An 18,313-nucleotide genomic window follows, 5' to 3' on the forward strand; every position below is an offset into this window, starting at 1 on the left:
ATTATTTACTAGTTTTGGCTTAAAACTTTTAAGTTAAAGGATTTCCTAAAATATTTGTTGGTCTTTGGTTATTCTCTCGTATTTAAGAATAAGGCTGATTAGAAATGAGTGAATGGAGGGCTTATTAACTGATAAGTTTCACTAAAGAGCAAGGGGGTGGTTAGTGACTTGCCATTTATTTGACAACTGCCAAAATGTCTTTTTTCTTTTACTCTTTTTTTTTTTTTTTTTTGAGACAGAGTCTGGCTCTGTCACCCAGGCTGGAGTGCAGTGGCAGTATCAGGACTCACTGCAGCCTTGACTTCTGTAGGCTCAAGTGATCTTCCTGCCTCGGCCCCCTAGTTTCTGGGACTAAGGTGTGTGCCACCGAGCTTCGCTAATTTTTTTGAATTTTGGTACCGACAAGGTCTCACTATGTTGCCCAGGCTGGTCTTGAACTTCCAGGCTCAAGCAATCCTCCCACCTTGGCCTTGGAAAGTGCTGAGATTATAGCTGTGAGCCACCATGCCTGCTTCCTAGAGGTTATTATATTGAGATCTTTCTCTTGGGCATTCAGTTTTCCTAGAGTTGAACCTTCCAGTTTCTTGCCTGGGGTGCATACATGCCTGATTCCTACAGTTTTAGGAAAAAAGTGAGTTATAGCTGAGGGCCTTATTGTTCTGTGAGTATGCATATGTGGTATACATATGTAGTAAAGTACGCATCACATAAAATTTATCACTTTAGCCATTTGTAAGTATACAATTCAGTTGCATTAAATACATTCTCATTGTTGTGCAACCAATTGGCAGAACTCTTTTCATCTTGCCAAACTGGAACTCTGTACTGATTAAACAGTAACCCCCGCATTGGCCTCTCCCTGTGTCCCTGGCAACCACCATTCTACTTTCTCTCTCTATCATTTTGACAACTCTAAGTACCTCACGTAAATAGAACCATATATAGTATTTGTCCTTTTGTGACTGGCTTATTTCACTTAGCTTAATATTCTTAAGGTTTATCCACGTTGTGGCATGTGTCAGAAATTCCTTCTTTTTGAAGGCTGAATAATATTCCATTTTATGTATTTATTATGTTTTGTTTACTCATTTATCAGTTGACAGACACTTGGGCTGCTTCCATCTTTTAGCGATTGTGAATAGTGCTGTGGTGAACACGGTGTGCAAATATCTGAGACCCTGCTTTCTTTTATTTTGGCTACACACACCCAGAAGTGAAAATGCTGGTGTAGAGTTCTGTTTTTAATTTTTTGAGGATGTATATATACTTTTATATAATCGCTCCTTATTGAGCTTTACTGTCTACCACATCTAGTGTCCCTGAGTGTGGAAATTTACTAGTTCACCTCCTGTCCTCACTCCCTTCCGGTAAGCCATGCCCTGTTTGGAGGATGGACATAGAGTTGAGAGTAGTGATCTGGATATGTGGGGTTGGAAAGGGAATTTGAGGGCCCAAAATTCTGCCTGTGAACTTTGAACTCAATTTTCCAATTTCCTTTGCCACAACTGAGCTCTCCCACCCCATCTGGTGTTTTCCTGGAGGCTGTAGGTAAATGTGTCAAAAAAACTCAATTCATTGAAAGCCAGTTCACTTAAATGGCCAACTTGCAATAACTTTTCTATTACCTCCTTTTTTTTTTTTGATGGAGTTTCACTCTTTGGCCCAGGCTGTAGTGAAGTGGGGTGATCCTGGCTCACTATAACCTCCGCCCCAGGGTTCAAGCGATTCTCCTGCCTCAGTCTCCAGAGCAGCTGGGATTATAGGTGTGTGCCACGATGCCTGGCTAATTTTTATATTTTTAGTAGAGACAAGGTTTCACCATATTGGCCAGGCTAGTCTCGAACTCCTGACCTCAGGTGATCCACTCATCTCGACCTCCCAAATTGCTGGAATTACAGGTGTGAGCCACTGTGCCCGGCCTCTATTACCTACTTCTTTACGTTAGTTATCATTTTGTCTCCATAATAGCATTTTAAGGTAAATTCAGTTTGATTCCGTTCCAGTTTCCTTGCTGTTGCAGCTAGAGTCTGAGGGGTCCAGAGGAAAAGGAAAACCTAGAGGGGCATTAGAAGAATGTAGAATATTTATTTTTATTCCTGAGGAAGTACAAACGCCGTGGATGGAAATCAGAGGTTATTAGCTGTTTACTTTTGGGCAAATCTTTTGACTCGTTGGTCCGAAATGTGCAAAACGAGGGTCAAAATTTTCATTCAGTTTGTACGTGGGTACACACACACTCAGGAACGCTTCGCAAAGTTGAACCTGGAGTAAATGTGTGAACACCCCTTAAAGATTCAGCGTATGACGTCACCATAGTAACAACAACAGTGCGCATGCGTCTTTTTAAAGAGCCGGCGTGCTCCCGGCGTCGCTCAGTCCGCCCCCGTTGCCCCAGACTGCTCCTCCCTGCAGGAGCCAATTCGCCAGTCACAACCCTCCTTTTCATTGACGTCGTTGGCGCGTGCCCCGGTTTCAAAAGCTCGGGGGCGGGCTTTTGGGTTCGCGCATGCGCCTCTGTGCATTTTCCCCATGCTGTTTCCGCGATCCTGGCCCTAGGTGTCTCGTGTCTGCGGGTGAACCGAGATTTTGCCGCCACCGCCGCAATGGGGAAAACTGCCGACTCTCCGGGTTCGGGAGCCCGACCCGACCCGGTGCGGAGCTTCAATCGCTGGAAGAAAAAACACAGCCACAGGCAGAACAAAAAGAAGCAGTTGAGGAAGCAACTGAAGAAACCCGAATGGCAAGTCGAGCGCGAGGGTATCAGCCGCCTCATGCAGAACTATGACAAGGTGAGGCCGGCGCTGGGGAGGGGGCTCGGGCCGGCCAGCAGCTGGGCGGCGTGTCACTGCGGCGAGGGGTTGCAGAATGGAGGCGGCGGATCTGTCACCGGGACCCTGCCGGGAATGGGAGGTCACGCCGGGTGCCACAGCTCAAACCTCTGCACCGTCCTGGCCACTCTTCTGCTTGCCACACTGTTCCTAAAAAAATGATAGAAATGCGGCGGTACCTAAGGGTAGGGAGACTAATCCTGTAATAGCTACAGTCATATCCGTAGTAATAATACTGATGACAATAATGGTAATAATGACACCTGCATTTTAAAGCAGTCACCATGTGCTTACAGTAATTGTTTGACTTGATCTGAGGTATGGATATTAATAATCCTACTTAATAGGTAGGAGAATTGAGGTTCTAAGAGGAATGAAACTTGTCCGAATCTCTCACGCTTAGTAGGTGGTGTGGAATTGGAAGCTAGATCCATGTCTTTCTAATCCCAAAGCCTTTGCTTTTAACCATGAAGCCAGACTGCATGCCTCAACATCATCTATGCTCCTTCCTGTGCCCACCTCATTTCTCCACAGGCTTCATGTCCGTATCCAAGAATTGGCCTAGAAAAGCTGGATCACTGCTATGTTTCTGTCACATATCATCCTCATATTGTAGCTGTTGTTCCCAGATGAGTATACCTGTAACGATCACTTTGACCTCCTGACTTCTTCCCCAAACTCCAGGCTCCACAGGTCTGTCAATTCCTTTTTTCCCTTTCTCTAAATCCCATGTTTGTTGGCCTTCACCCACATCATTCAGCTTCTCAGCCCCCTTCTAGTGCAGTACAATCAGGGATTTAATAGATGGAACATTCTTGGAATTAAAGTTGCCATTGTAACAAATTACTGCAAACTTGGTGGCTTAAAACAACAGAGATCTTGAGGTCAGGAGTTCGAGACCAGCCTGACCAACATGGTGAAACCCCGTCTCTACTAAAAATACAAAAAAATTAGCCAGGCGTAGTGGCAGGCGCCTGTAATCCTAGCTACTCAGGAGGCTGAGGCAAGAGAATCGCTTGAACCCGAGAAGTGGAGGTTGCAGTGAGCTGAGATCGCGCCATTACACTCCAGCTGGGGTGACATGAGTGAGACTCTGTCTCAAAACAAAAAAACAACAAAACCCAACAACAACAGAGACTTACTGTATCACAGTTCCAGAGGCCACACATCTGAAGTCAGTTTCAATGGGCCAAAATCAGGGTGTCAGCTGGGACATGCTCCCTCCAGAGGTTCTAGGGGAGACTCTGTTTCTTGCCTCTTTTAGTTTCTGGTGGATGCTGGCATTCCTTGGCTTGTGGCTGCATAATTCCAGTCTCTGCCTTCTCCTGTGTCAGTCTACCTGTGTTCCTCTGTTATAAGGACGCTTGTGATTGCGTTTAGGGCCTACACACATAATCCAGGATAATCACCCCATCTCAAGATCTTTAATCACATCTGAAAAGTCACTTTTGCCATATAAGGTAACATTCATACCTTCCAGAGGTTAATACATGGACATAAATTGGGATCATTTTTAGCCTATCATATCCTAGCTCCACCATCTCAGCAGACCATAGAGCTAGAAACCTAGGAGCAGTCTTAGGTACTTCTCTCTTACCTACTCTTATAACCAGTCCGTCACACTGGTGATTTGTTCTGCTTAAATTTTTCAAATGCTTCTTCATCCCTACTGCCTTGTCTTCAGCCCCCATCATCTCTTGTCTGGATTACTATAGTAAATTTTGCTTTCGACAGGGATCAGCAAGCTTTGTCTGTAAATGATAGTGAATGTTTTCAGCTTTGTAATCATAAGGGTGGAACTACTTACTCAATTGTGCCCTTGTAATACAAAAGCTGTCATAGAAATACTTAAATGAATGGGTGTTGTTTTTCAGTAAAACTTTAATTAGTGAAACAGGTGGCTGATAGGATTTGGCCCCTGGGCCTTAAACCTTTCTGATTTATCCTCTATACTTCTGCCAGAATGATTCTTTCCAAGATGAAGATCTAATCATTTTACTCCTGATTAGAACCCTTCCTTGGTTCACAGTTACTTTTAGAAAAATTGTCAAATTCAGTGTGTCAACAAGAAATACAACTCTTTAGTCTGCTGAAGAGTAAGTTATTTGTGGTCAGGCTGACCTGGTTTAAATCTCACTCTCTTCGAGTATTGGCTAGTCAGGTTTCTTCACCCCTCTAAGTCTCAGTTTCTTCTTTCAAAAAACAGAAGTTATTAGCCACCCAGAGTGTTGTAAGGCCCAAATGAGATAATGTGTATACACCAAGCGGTACATGATAGGCATATATGAAGGAACAGCTTGCAGTTTTGTGAGTTGTCCATGCTTCTTGTGCTTCTCATCCTGGTACTTGACGTTTCCACTGCGTACAGTGAGCGGACGCGTCTGCCCACTCTAAGGACAGGTACTCCTCCTTCAAGATTTAGTGCAAACCCGTCTTCATCACCTCCCCTGGCTGAGTTAGGGCTACTGTGCATCTGTAGCATTTTGTAGAAACCTTTATGACAATATTTATCAACTGTCTGCGATGATTGGCTTCTTTAACTTTTTTTTTTTTGCCAGATACTTTTTTATTTAAAATATTAATGAAATAAATGATTCATACAAAATACTATGATATACATGTGACACTTAAAGGCTGATAAAACAATTATGTGCCTGTCAAATAGCTGAAGAAATAGACAACTAAATATTACAATGAAATGTTTCTTATCTCAACAAAATGGCAAACCAGCATAGGCAGCTGGATTCCTGCCTCAGCTCTGGGGAAATTTTAGAACTCAAAATAAAATTACAGACAAAATTAATGTAATAGACAAGGGGAGTACAGGAATACGCCAGAATGCTATAGTACTTGTTAATTAGGCAAAGCAATTTAAATGGGTCTTAAGTCTATTATAAGAGCAAATGGAGAAAAATGTTATATAAACAGAATAAGAACACTAAATATATACAGTAGAAAGTATAAATGAAGAAAAGAAATGCAAGGAAAGTATAAAAAATGAAAAAATACTTTTAAATGATAGTAGTGTTAGGTCCTAAAATAATAGAAATTGCAATAAATATAAATGGATTAATCTGGCCAATTAAAGTGAGAGACTCTAAGATTTTATTTAAAATATCTAACAACATATTCTTTGCAAGAGAAAATATGAAGATATAAAAAGAAGAAAGCACATATTAACAACAACTTTGAAGTCCACACTGTGATGCCATTAATTACATCTCCTTCCCCCAGAGGTATTAATTACTCCAAATTTTGTGTCTATTATTTCAGAATTAATTTACTATTACTATGTAACAAATTATCACAAGCTTAGTGGCTTAAAACAACATACACATATTATCTCACAGTTTATGTGTGTCAGGGGTATGGGCATGGCTTAGCTGGGTCCTTTGTTCACAGCTTGACAAGGCTGCAATTAAGATTAAGATTGGCTGAGCTGTGTTCTCATCAAAGGCATAACCAGGGAAAGATCTAATTCCAGATACCATAGGTTGTTAGCAGAATTCCTCGTCATGTGGTTATAGGATTTAGGTTTCTGTTTTCTTACTGGTCATTGGCTTGGGGACACTTCCAGCTTTTGAGAGTCCTTTGCCACATAGGTTTTCCATAGACTTACAACATCACAACATGTCAACTTACTTCGGGGTCAGTAGGAGAATGTTTCACTTCTGTCTGTGAATACAGAAGAATGACATTGCACCGCCTTTGCAATAACTTCATTAACTTTTTTAAAAAAACTCTCTTACTAGACCATGAACCTTTCAAGATCAGCAACCAGTGATGTGCTCATCTTTGCACTCCCCAGAGTCTGAAAGCACAGTGCTTGTCCTTGAGTAGGTGCTCAGTCAGTGTTTAGATGTTGTTTGCTGTAAGACTAGACCTTTCCCAGGCAGCTTTGCTCTGGTTGGCAGCATTGGATTATTCTTTTTTTGTTTCTTGTTTCAGTAGTAATTGTGAACATTCATCAAACTTATGTGTGCTGGCTTTCCGTATACTAACCACAAATAACCCTGTGAAATTGTTCCCATTATACAGGTGAGACAACTTTAAGGCACAGCAAGGTTAAATGATTTGTGTAAGGTTAAACAGCTGAGAAGTGAAAAAGGCGTTCTAACCCAGGTAGTCTGATACCAGTGCAGCAAACCACTATGCTTTACTGTGTTGCATTTATTTAAATCCCATTTATTTCACTGTTGAAGGAGCAGCTTTCCCCCCGGCTAAGCATTGTTCTGTTTTACGTCTTTAATTTTAGAAATATTTTCTCAAGATTTGGTTGAGAAATAAATGCAGTGTGAAATCAATTGTCAAGGTTAGCAATACTAGGATATAATTATTTGAATAGCAGGTTTATCATTCTCTAGGTAACCAAGGTGCAGGCCTTCACTATGTGGCTCCTCCGGTGGTAGCATTGTACATAAAACTTACTACATGGCCATGGTACACAGGTGGTGCTCAGTAGCCTCACTGGTGAACTACTGAACAATTTGATTCTGAAACCTTTTGAAACAATTTGACAGGCACTTGTCTAGGCGGGTGTGAGTATATAGGTAAAAAATACATGCCCAAGTCCCTAGGGAACCTGGGTTTGCTATAGTGTGAGGGGTTGATATAGTGTGACACATGTTATATTAGTATGTATAAAATGTTATAATCCTTTGTAACGTGTACCTCAGTGCTGTGGAGTTAGAGGATGGTGTAATTAGGGGAAGTTGAGTTATCCTGTACTGAGCTCCTGCTGGTCAGATGCATTACAAAAAACAGGCTTCCTCTGGGTATGCTACCCTTCTTCCTAGTGGTTGCAACCTCAGGCCTGGCTTGGGGAGCTGGTGTGGGCTGGATTTCAAGCCCTGCATCTTATTCGTAGCAGATTTCATTGTGCAGTGTACAAACTGTCCAGTGGTTTACAGTTGCCAAGAATGGAGCTAAGCTTTTTTAAAAATCAGAGTTCATCAGATAGAAAAGATGGGCAAGGATGTTCTAGGTGGAGGGAACACGGGGAAATACAGAGAGGTGAAAATGCGTGGCATTCTTTGAGGGAGGAAATGCTCCTTGGAGTGTTGCATGCATTCCTGAGTTGGCTTCAGATGGGTTCGAGAAGGAGGTTGGACTGTGATGACATTGGAGGCTGCAGCAGGCAGTATAATGGCTTCCGAAAGTGTTCACATCCTAATACCTGGCACCTGTGAATATGTTAGATGGCAAGGGGTAATTAAGGTTGCTAATCAGCTGACCTGAAAGTAGGGTGATTATCCTGGATTGGGTGGGCCCAAGGTAATCACAGGTGTCCTTAGGTGTGGAAGAGGGAGGCAGAAGAGTCAGTGTCGGAGTGACGTGATGTGAAAAAGACTTGGAGTCTGTTGCTGACTTTAAAGACAGAAGAGGGTCACCACCTAGGAATGTGGGCAGCCTCTAGAAGCTGGAAAAGGCGGGGAAATGGACTCTCCCCTAGAGTCATCAGAAAATAAATGCAGCCCTGCTGACACCTTGATTTTAGCCAAGAGAAACCCGTTGTGGACTTTTGACCTCCAGAGCTCGAAGGTAATCTCTTTGCGTTGGTTTAAGCCACTGTTTGTGGTAATTTATTACAGTAACAGTAGGAACTTTATACAGAGGCCACGCTCAATCTGGAAGCCATGGGAAGTATGTTGCGGGACTCTGTATAGAGAATATATCCGAGCTGTAAAGGTTGGAGGGTAAGAGATCAGGTTGGAGACTATTGGTAGAGTCTAGGTCTTGGGTCCTTTGAGAGGCAGATGACAAAATGGGACTGGGTGAACTGGAGCTTTAAGGGTTGCAGGTGCAGGAGGGGGAATGTCTGTGAAGGCTGAGGGAGAGGGAACAGGAGGAGGGAGGGAAAGGAGAGAAGGATGGAAGGAGAAGCAGGTAGGAAGAGTCTCAGACTGCAGCACAGTTCCAAGTAAACCTTCAGCCAGTCTGATGGGGAGTCACTGATCCAAAGTTGTCCATCAGAGGAATCCCTGGGCCTGCAGTAGCACTGCTGAGCCCCGCCATTGACTAGGAGCAGCCCGGGGGGAAGCATGGCTTTTTCATGGTGAGTCTAGAGGAGGCCCAGCTGGCATTGTCAGTCATCTATACTTCTCACAGCAGGAGGGTGGTGTATTTCTAAGGGGTAGTGTGTATTGGAGGGGCTGCTGGAAAACTAGGGATTGAAGCTCAGAAATGTTGAGCTAGCTGTGTTAGTTCAGCAGCTGTTTTCACTATTGCTGGAGGACTCTTTGCACCTGGGATTCATTTAGACTAATCAGCTGTACTGTATAGAAACTGCATTCAAATCCTGATTTTTTTTTAAATCAGAATTTTGTCTGGTGTAGTTGAGGCAGTTTGCTGTTCTTGACTGCAGTAGGTGGCGCATTCTAGGAAGTTTCAATGCTTTTTTCATCAGGCATTATTCACTTTAGCGAGAAATAGGCATTACTAGAGAGTTGTGAGAAGTATAAGAGGATGGTCAGATGTCACCCTTTTCTCCTTCTCCCCTTTTCAACTTTTCCAATAGCCGTGGGAAGCCTTTAATAAAGACCATCCCTGAAATATCTCTTCACTGAATTCAGAAGAATAGCGAGACAGATTTGTAGACTGAGTATGAGTATTATGGAGATGGAAGGGATTTTTTCCCCCCTAAGAAAGGGATAGAGGCAAGGGGAAAAGAGTTATTTTTCTGAGGTGGAGTCTCGCTCTGTGGCCCAGGCATACAGTGGCACTGTCTCTGCTCACCGCAACCTCCGCCTCTCAGGTTCAAGCGATTCTCCTGCCTCAGTCTCCCAAGTAGCTGGGATTACAGGCGTGCACTACTGCGCCTGGCTAATTTTTGTAATTTTAGTAGAGATGTTTAAAAATTTAGAGATATTTTTAGGGTTTTGCCATGTTGGCCAGGCTGGTCTTGAACTCCTGACCCCAGGTGATCCGCCTGCCTTAGCCTCCCAAAGTGTTGGGATTACAGGTGTGAGCCACCGTGCCAGGCTGGGTTATTTTGTTTGTAGGAACCATAGCCATCTCCTGCTGTGGCTGCTATGTAGTCCTTGGAATATAACAATATCTAGAGCAGGGTCAGCAAACTCTTTTTCTGTAAAGGGCTGGATAGTCTGTGTTAGGCTTTGTGGTCCATACAGTCTCTGCAACAACTACATAGACAATAAGTAAATGAATTATTGTAGCTGTGCTCCAATAAAACTTTACTTACTAAAATAGGCAGCAAATTGGATTTGGCCTGTAGGCTGTAGTTTGCTGGGCCCTATTTTAGAACATCAGCAGAATCAAAATTTCCTTTTCTTTGTCTTCTTTTAAAGAATATGGCGCCTGAAATCCCAGCACTTTGGGAGGCCGAGGCGAGCGGATCATGAGGTCAGGAAATCAAGACCATCCTGGCTAACACGGTGAAACCCCGACTGTACTAAAAATACAAAAAAATTAGCCGGGTGTGGTGGCGGGCGCCTGTAGTCCCAGCTACTCTGGAGGCTGAGGCAGGAGAATGGCGTGAACCCGTGAGGCGGAGCTTGCAGTGAGCCAAGTTTGCGCCACTGCACTCCAGCCTGGGCGACAGAGCGAGACTCCATCTGAAAAACAAACAAACAAACAAACAAGTTATATAGTTTTCTATTGTAATGCTTGATGGAAGAGTGCTGCAGAAGTTTCATTCCCTCCAGGAGGTTAACTGACTTTAGGAAGACAGATGTGCTGTGCAATGTTTTGTTTGAGGAGCTCACTTTGCCCTTACTGTGTCTCTTGCTGGGGATTGAAGAGTGTGTTGGCAGCCTGCCTCCTTCTGTAGGCATTCCATTCCCTTTGAAAACAGTTTTTTAGCTGACAATACCACGAATGCAAGGGTGGACCACACCTACTTTTAATGCCTTGTTTGGAAGATTATCTTCTAATTGAGGTTCCTTGCTGGGACAGTATGTTATTTGAGTAAACCATTCTTGTAATGCTGGTACGCTGATTCTGCCTCCTTTCCAGTGATATCTGAAATGATTTGTAGGGATTAAGACAATGTTTTAATATTTGTATTTTCAGCATTTGAGGGCACATAGTAAACCCTGCTTGGGCTATGTTAAGAATCATAGAAAAGATGTGTAGATTGTAAAATGAAATACAACTGTCATCCCTTTACTGCCTAGAGTGTAATTTAAATAAATTAACCATATAAATGCAGCTTTTTCCTTTTGCAAATCATGAATAATTTGGCAGCATATTTCCAGAAATGAGCAGTAGTTCCTGCCTTCAGCATCTGTAATAAAATAATTCTCCTGCGCAGCTGAAATTCAGAAAATTGGATTTGTGCTAATAAAGAACGTCAGTAATGAATATTTGAATAATGTAAAGTTAGAGAGCAAAATGTTACTTGTTGTGGCTTCAAAGCATGACAGACATTACCCCGATTATTTTAAAATAATACTCCTTCAATAACCCCAAAATGAATTGTTATCAGGTTGGATTTCATAGTCCACTGATTTATGGTTAAAACTTTGAAAGGATTGTGCTAACAAGAAATATTTCTCCAACTTATTTCACTCTTTTTTCCAAATTGTGTGTATAGAACTATTTTCATTGTGATCTGTGGTTTGTAGTAATTTTGTCCTTATTTCTTAAATTGATATCCCTTGAGGGATGATAGGAAGTATATTTTCTTCCTAAAATTGATGTGGTTGATGCTTTACTATGTTCAACATTTTGGAGGTTGGGTAGTAATATGTGTGCTGTGTGTGTGTCTGTGTGTATTGGGTGACCTTTTTTTCCTTACCAATTGAAATGCTTACAAATGTATATTCGATTCAGGGATAGCCTCTTCAGGTCATATTTCCTTTCAGAAGGAATGATGGCTTTTAATTAGAAGTGATGATTGAATTCAACCCTGCATTACCAAGGATGAGCTAGGCAGTACAATGTGGAGAAAAAATGGCTGTGTTATGAAACAAATGAATTACCCAGATTCCTTTTTCTTTTTTTTCCAGATAAATGTAAATGAAATTACAAGATTTTCAGATTTTCCCTTGTCCAAAAAAACACTGAAAGGTAGGTATATGGTGATCGTGGGATGTGTTATTGGATTTCTTGGCATTTTTGATAAATGGGAGAAGATTTAGAGAGTTTAGCTTGAAAAATCTTATTTTGGCAAATTTTGATACCATGAAAATCAATGAAAATAAGCAATATTCAAGTTTTAACACTATGTTATTCTCTTTCTTTCTGGACTGATGAAAAGAAAAACGAGATTCCAGCAGCCTCTGAATAAAATGAAATCTAATTGTGTTAGTTAAAATAAGCAAGGGAACAAACCAAGACGGGACACCCTTTGTATCTGTTTGCTAGGGCTGAGATGACAAAGTATCAGACTGGGTGTCTTAACAGAGACTGATTTTCTCACAGTTCTGGAAGTTGGAAGTTGGGGATCAAGGTGTTGGCAGCATTGGTTTCCTCTTAAGGCAAAATAAGGGAAGGATTTGTTCCAGGCCTCCTTGGCTTGTGGATGGCTGCGCTCTTGCTGCCTTTTTATTTTTGGATAAATAAAAATTGTATATATTTGGCCAGGTGCGGTGGCTCATGCCTGTAATTCCAGCACTTTGGAAGGCCGAGGCGGGTGGATCACAGGGTCAGGAGTTCGAGACCATCCTGGCCAACATGGGGAAACCCATCTCTACTAAAAATACAAAAATTAGCTGGGTGTGGTGGCGGGCACCTGTAATCCCAGCTACAGGCTGAGGCAGGGGAATTGCTTGAACCTGGGAGGCAGGTTTGTGCCACTGTACTCCAGCCTGGGTGACAGAGTGAGAGACTGTCTCAAAAAAAAAAAAAAAAATTATATATATTCACAGTGTCTGACATGCTTTGGAATATGTATATTTCATATACATATACATACGTGGAATGGCTAAATCAAGCCAATTATGTATGTGCTAATATTACCTCATCCTTTTGTGGTTAGAACTCTTAAAATCTACTTAGTAATTTTTCTTTTTTCAGTATGTTGTAATTATAGCCACCATGATATATAATCTCTCTCTCTCTTTTTTTTTTTGAAGACAGGGTCTTGCGCTGTCACCCAGGGTACAGTGCAGTTGTGTGATCTTAGCTCACTGCAGCCTCAGCCTTCTGGGCTCAAGTGATCCTCCCACCTCAGCCTCATGAGTAATTGGGACCACAGGCACGTGCCACCATGCCTGGCTAATATTTAAAAATTTTTTGTAGAGATAGGGTTTTGCCATGTTGCCCAGGCTGGTCTTGAACTCCTGAGCTTTAAGCAATCTGCCTGCCTTGGCCTCCCAAAGTGCTGGGATTATAGGCGTGAGCCACCACCCCCAGCCTACGATAGATCTCTTGAACTTCTTCCTCCTAACTGAAATTTTGTATCCTATGATGAACATCTTCCCACTCTCCTTACCAGCTTCTGGTAACTACCATTCTACCCTCTGCTCTTATGAACTTGTCTTTTTTAGATTCTACATATAAGTGAGATTATATGGTATCTTTATTGCTGTGCCTGGTTTATTTCAGTTAGCATAAGGTCCTCCAGGTTCATCCATGTTGTAAATAACAGGATTTCCTTTTTAAAGGCTGAGTCATACTCCATTTGTGTGTGTGTATGTGTGTGTGTGTATGTATATAACATATATCACATTTTCTTTACTCATTCATGGACACTTAGGTTGATTTCATATCTTGGGTTCTGTGAATAATGCTGCAATGAGCTAGGGAGCACAAATACTTTTCAAAGTACTGGTTTTATTAATATATCCTTTGGATTATACCCAGAAGTGGAACAGGTGGATCATAGAATAACTTGTCTCCTCTTCGTTTGGTTTTCCCTCTGTGCATGTGGACTCTTCATGTCTCTGTTCAAGCTTCTTCCCATAAAGACACCGTTTATATTGGATCAGAGTCCACCCCATGAGGCTCTAACTTAATCACCTCTTTAAAGGCCCTGTCTCCAAATATAGTCATGTTCTGAGGTATGGGGCATTAGGGCTTCAACATAGGAATTTTGGGGGACACAACTCACTTAGCCTATAACACCATTCTACAGGGATTTTCTAAAGTATAATCCTTCCCTCCATGTTGCCAGGTTTGCAAGAAGCTCAGTACCGTTTGGTAACTGAGATACAGAAGCAGACCATTGGATTGGCTTTGCAAGGTAAAGATGTACTTGGAGCAGCCAAAACTGGATCTGGCAAGACTTTGGCTTTCCTTGTTCCAGTAAGTACATTGTCATTGGGTTAGACTGTCTGTTACACAATTTTATAACATTCTGTGCCCAGATGCGAATTATATAAAGAGATTTGTATGTTAGATTTCATAATAGATTGGCTAGAATGCAAGCTTCATCAAACAGGAGCCATGTGTGTCTTGTTCTCACCATTTTCCCTAGGTCCTAGCACAGTACCTTGCATGCGGCAGGCACTCAATAACTTAATGAATGAACTATTGTGCTTTGACAAGTCATTACATTCTTGATGGAAGTGGGGTGCTCCAGTATGGCAGGTTAGAGTGGTTCTGCGCTGCAGTAGGACTATTGGAAGACAGTTTCTGCTCTCACCGTTGTGAGCCTGCCAGTGGCATTTATACTTGCCACTTTGTTTAGGATAAAGCTAAAGTATGCTCAGTTTAAGGAGCTTTAGGCGTTTGTTGAGAATTTTCTGGGACATTGCTATCGGTCTTTTATGGCAGCAAAACAGTAGAGCTTCTTAGGCATTCACTTCCATCTCTGTTATGTTGGTCTCCTAATCTTTCATTCCTGTAAAATGACCCAGAAAAATCTCATTTTAGTTTTTGTTCCAAATATTGCAAAAACCACTTTTCTCTTAAATCCTAGTGTCTGTCTATAGCTAGAGAATTCAGTTACTGTATAACTACAGCAGCTGCATGGATGAAAATTTATTTACTTATTTTTATTTTTTGAGATGAAGTCATGCCGTGTTGCCCAGGCTGGAGTGCAGTGGTGCAATCTTGGCTCACTGCAACCTCTGCCTCCCAGGTTCATGTGATTCTTTCTGCCTCAGCCTCCCAAGTAGCTGGGATTACAGATGCGGACTACCACGCCAAGCTGATTTTTGTATTTTTAGTGGATATGGGGTTTCATCATGTTGGCCAGGCTGGTCTTGAACTGACCTCAAGTGATGTACCCACCTCGACCTCCAAAGTGCTAGGATTATGGGCGGGAGCCACTGCGCCCATCCAAAAGTTTTAGTGTGGTTATTTTGAAAATGATAAATATATTCTTAAGTGTGTTGTAAAGGTCTGTGGGTTGCACATACCTTTCACTGATAGCCAGTTTCCTGATGGCGTGGCTCTGGCAGCAGCTGAGCTACCATGGGGTTTCTTTTCCCTTTTGTCTGAGTTGGGGGTGGATGGTTCTGATGGAAGATAAACAAAATCATTTACTTTGGGCTGGATAAAACTGGAGTGGTATGCCTTCTGCTTGGAAGATCCCTTTGATTTGGAGGGGCAAGGTTGAGATGCAGGCCAAAAAGCTGACTTCTGATGACTTACTGAACGTCAATTTGCTGTCTTTTTGAGGTGCTGGAAGCCTTATATCGTCTGCAGTGGACCTCAACCGATGGGCTGGGAGTTCTCATAATATCACCTACGAGAGAACTGGCCTATCAGACCTTTGAGGTTCTCCGAAAAGTAGGAAAGAATCATGACTTCTCAGCTGGTCTCATCATTGGTGGAAAGGTTCGTCCTTTTGTCTGTGTCCTTCCTTTCCTTCTGTAACTTATACTGAAGTACTGTGACTGTTGACAGGGAGGCAGCAGAGACTTCATCTAAATAGACTGACCTCCTAGACCAGGGCCTCATGGGGTAGTAGCACCTTGGTATGGTCACTGCTATCTGCGATCTGGTTGCCAATTTTGCAGGCCCAGAAAGTCCATTTTTTTGTCGGGGAATCTGAATTGATTAGCCTGTCTAAGACATATTTACTCTAATCCTGTAAAGTTATTTGTTGATATTCATTGGGAAAGATATTTCCATATATGAACTAGTGCCTTTTAATAAGGTATCTATCTAAGAGGTTGAATAATTCAGAGCATTGCTACACCAGCAGCAGAAGAAAGGAAGGTAGATTGTTTGGAGGAATATTTAAGACCTGCTGCTCACTTTTGTTCTTTTGTACAGCACATCTAGAATGCCTGTATCTGCTAGAATCTCCTCTAGACTGTGGGGATAAATACTTGAGTTTTTATGCAAACGTGCACAAAAGAAGAAAGAATAGCATCACAAACCCTCATGTACCTGTTGCCCAAGTTTAACAATGGGCAACATTCTGTTTTTTCCCCCAGCCTTCAGGACTGTGAGAAGTGGTTCTTGTATCAAGGAGAGAACCTTGGCCTTTTTCAGTTCACAAAGTCCAGTCCTGGAGTGGTGTCAGAGTCTGTTCAGTGTCCCTGGGTCCTGAATTAAAGAATGAGAGTGATTCCAGTTTATGTCAGTTCTGATCCAAATAGGAAATCCTGATTTGGAGTATTCATTTGATTATTTTTTTTCTTAGCCTCAAAATCCTGGGTATGAATAAGAATTTAGAACTCTGAGCTCCTTATGTCTTCCCGTAAAGACTTTTTTTTTATTTAGCCCAGAAATGTGGATATGCTGCAGAAATACAAGGGAAAAGTTAGTTTATATCCAAGAGTATCTAAAATGCTGTGATGAAATGGCACATGCAGGTGGCTTTTATAGCTTTGGTACAGAGGCTGCTGAGAGTGATGTGTCTCTGTAATCAAAATAAATAACTGCTTTCAGGATCTGAAACACGAAGCTGAGAGGATCAACAACATAAATATACTCGTGTGCACACCAGGTCGACTTCTTCAACACATGGATGAAACAGTATCTTTTCATGCTACTGATCTCCAAATGTTAGGTGAGTCAAATGAATTTCTGATTTAAAAAAAAGGCTCAGACTTAGGAGAGAGCCCTTATACATTTTAATGATAGAAATTTTATGTTGGATAAATGTTATGATTCAAAACAAACTTAAAAATTACTGACACATTTTGGCATTTGGGCTCTAAACCCAGAAAGTATAACTAGATTTAAAAAAATCAGAAGAATATATGTACTTTTATATGTGAAATTAGGCACATTAGTATTAGACCGTGCCAAGATTTTTAACACCTGCTTCTAATAACTTGAAAGGTCAAGTTGGCATTTTTTTAAATGAACTTTTTCTTTTTGGCTTGGGAATACTACCTAATGTGTATTTTTAAATCAACTTTGAATGTTTCTTTGAATGTTTCTTTGAATGTATCTTTGAATGTTTTTGATTTATAGGAAAGTTGCAGTGGAGAGTTCCTGCATTATCCTTCCCCTGGTTTCCCCTAATGTTTTTGTTTGTTTGTTTGTTTGTTTGTTTTGAGACAGAGTCTCGCTCTGTTGCCAGGCTGGAGTACAGTGGCACGATCTCGGCTCACGGGTTCAAGTGATTGTCCTGCCTCAGCCTCCCGATAGCTGGGACTACAGGTGTGCACCACAACGCCCAGCTAATTTTTGTATTTTTAGTAGAGACTGGGTTTCACAATGTTGGCCAAGATGGTCTCGATCTCTTGACTTCGTAATCCACCCACCTTGGCCTCCCAAAGTGCTGGGATTACAGGTCTGAGCCACTGTGCCCGGCCTTCCCTTTGTGTTAATGTCTTACGTGACATGGTACTTTGATCAAAACTAAGGCTAATATTGATACATCATATAAATTCCAGACTTTATTCACGTTTTACCAGTTTTTCTGCTAATGTTCTTTTTCTGTTTTAGGATCCAATCCAGGATACCCCATTGTGTTTAGCCTAATGTGTATTTTAAATATGATAATTCAACTTGCATTTTCCTTTTTCAGTTCTTGACGAAGCAGATAGAATCTTGGACATGGGCTTTGCTGATACCATGAATGCCATTATTGAAAATCTCCCCAAGAAACGTCAGACTTTACTTTTCTCAGCAACACAAACTAAATCTGTAAAGGACCTTGCACGCTTGAGTTTGAAAGACCCTGAGTATGTCTGGGTTCATGAAAAAGCAAAATATAGGTATGTACTCTTTGATTCAATCAAGATAAATGTTTTTTTCTTTTTTAGTTTAGGGATTTGATATTTTAAATATCTGTTTTCTGGGAATTAAGACATTCTATGCGTTATTGGTTATGCAAAGCATAGTAAATATACCAGTTAAAATTACCCAAATTCTTGATATATCTTTAAATGTCAGGGTACTCGAATGTAGCATTTCCCAAAATGTGGTCTGGGAGGGGAACAAATGTTTTTCCATAGATGTTAAGAGGTATTTTACCGTTTACCAACACTACCTCTCCATAAACAGAGAAGGGATGAGATAGCAAATGGTGAGTCAAAGTGAAACGGTTTTGTTTCTATTTCTCAGAACCTTTAATATTTTCATGGACATTGTGATTGTTCAGAGCAGTGGAAGGTGGTTGTAGCTTGCTACATTTACCAAAATTATTTGCGTACGGAATCATCCTTTTTAGC

General features: G+C 41.5%; 1 protein-coding gene across 2 annotated transcripts in view; it reads left to right on the forward strand.

Annotated features, from left to right (window-relative positions):
* The first annotated feature begins 2,518 nt into the window (after positions 1-2,518).
* LOC105493650 (DEAD-box helicase 10) overlaps positions 2,519-18,313 on the forward strand; it is a 274,626-nt gene continuing 258,831 nt past the window's right edge. The window contains exons 1-6 of one of the 2 annotated variants that reach the window (XM_011761477.2): positions 2,519-2,789; positions 11,798-11,858; positions 13,906-14,036; positions 15,357-15,515; positions 16,578-16,698; positions 17,668-17,857. In XM_011761477.2, the coding sequence (XP_011759779.2) occupies positions 2,604-2,789; positions 11,798-11,858; positions 13,906-14,036; positions 15,357-15,515; positions 16,578-16,698; positions 17,668-17,857 (848 nt within the window). In that variant the 5' untranslated portion in view covers positions 2,519-2,603. Of the gene's footprint in view, positions 2,790-8,249; positions 8,472-11,797; positions 11,859-13,905; positions 14,037-15,356; positions 15,516-16,577; positions 16,699-17,667; positions 17,858-18,313 lie in introns of those variants that run through there. The other variant, XM_011761476.2, reaches the window with a different exon arrangement.

This window comes from Macaca nemestrina, chromosome 12 (assembly GCF_043159975.1).
Source record: "Macaca nemestrina isolate mMacNem1 chromosome 12, mMacNem.hap1, whole genome shotgun sequence".
Classification (NCBI taxonomy): domain Eukaryota; kingdom Metazoa; phylum Chordata; class Mammalia; order Primates; family Cercopithecidae; genus Macaca; species Macaca nemestrina.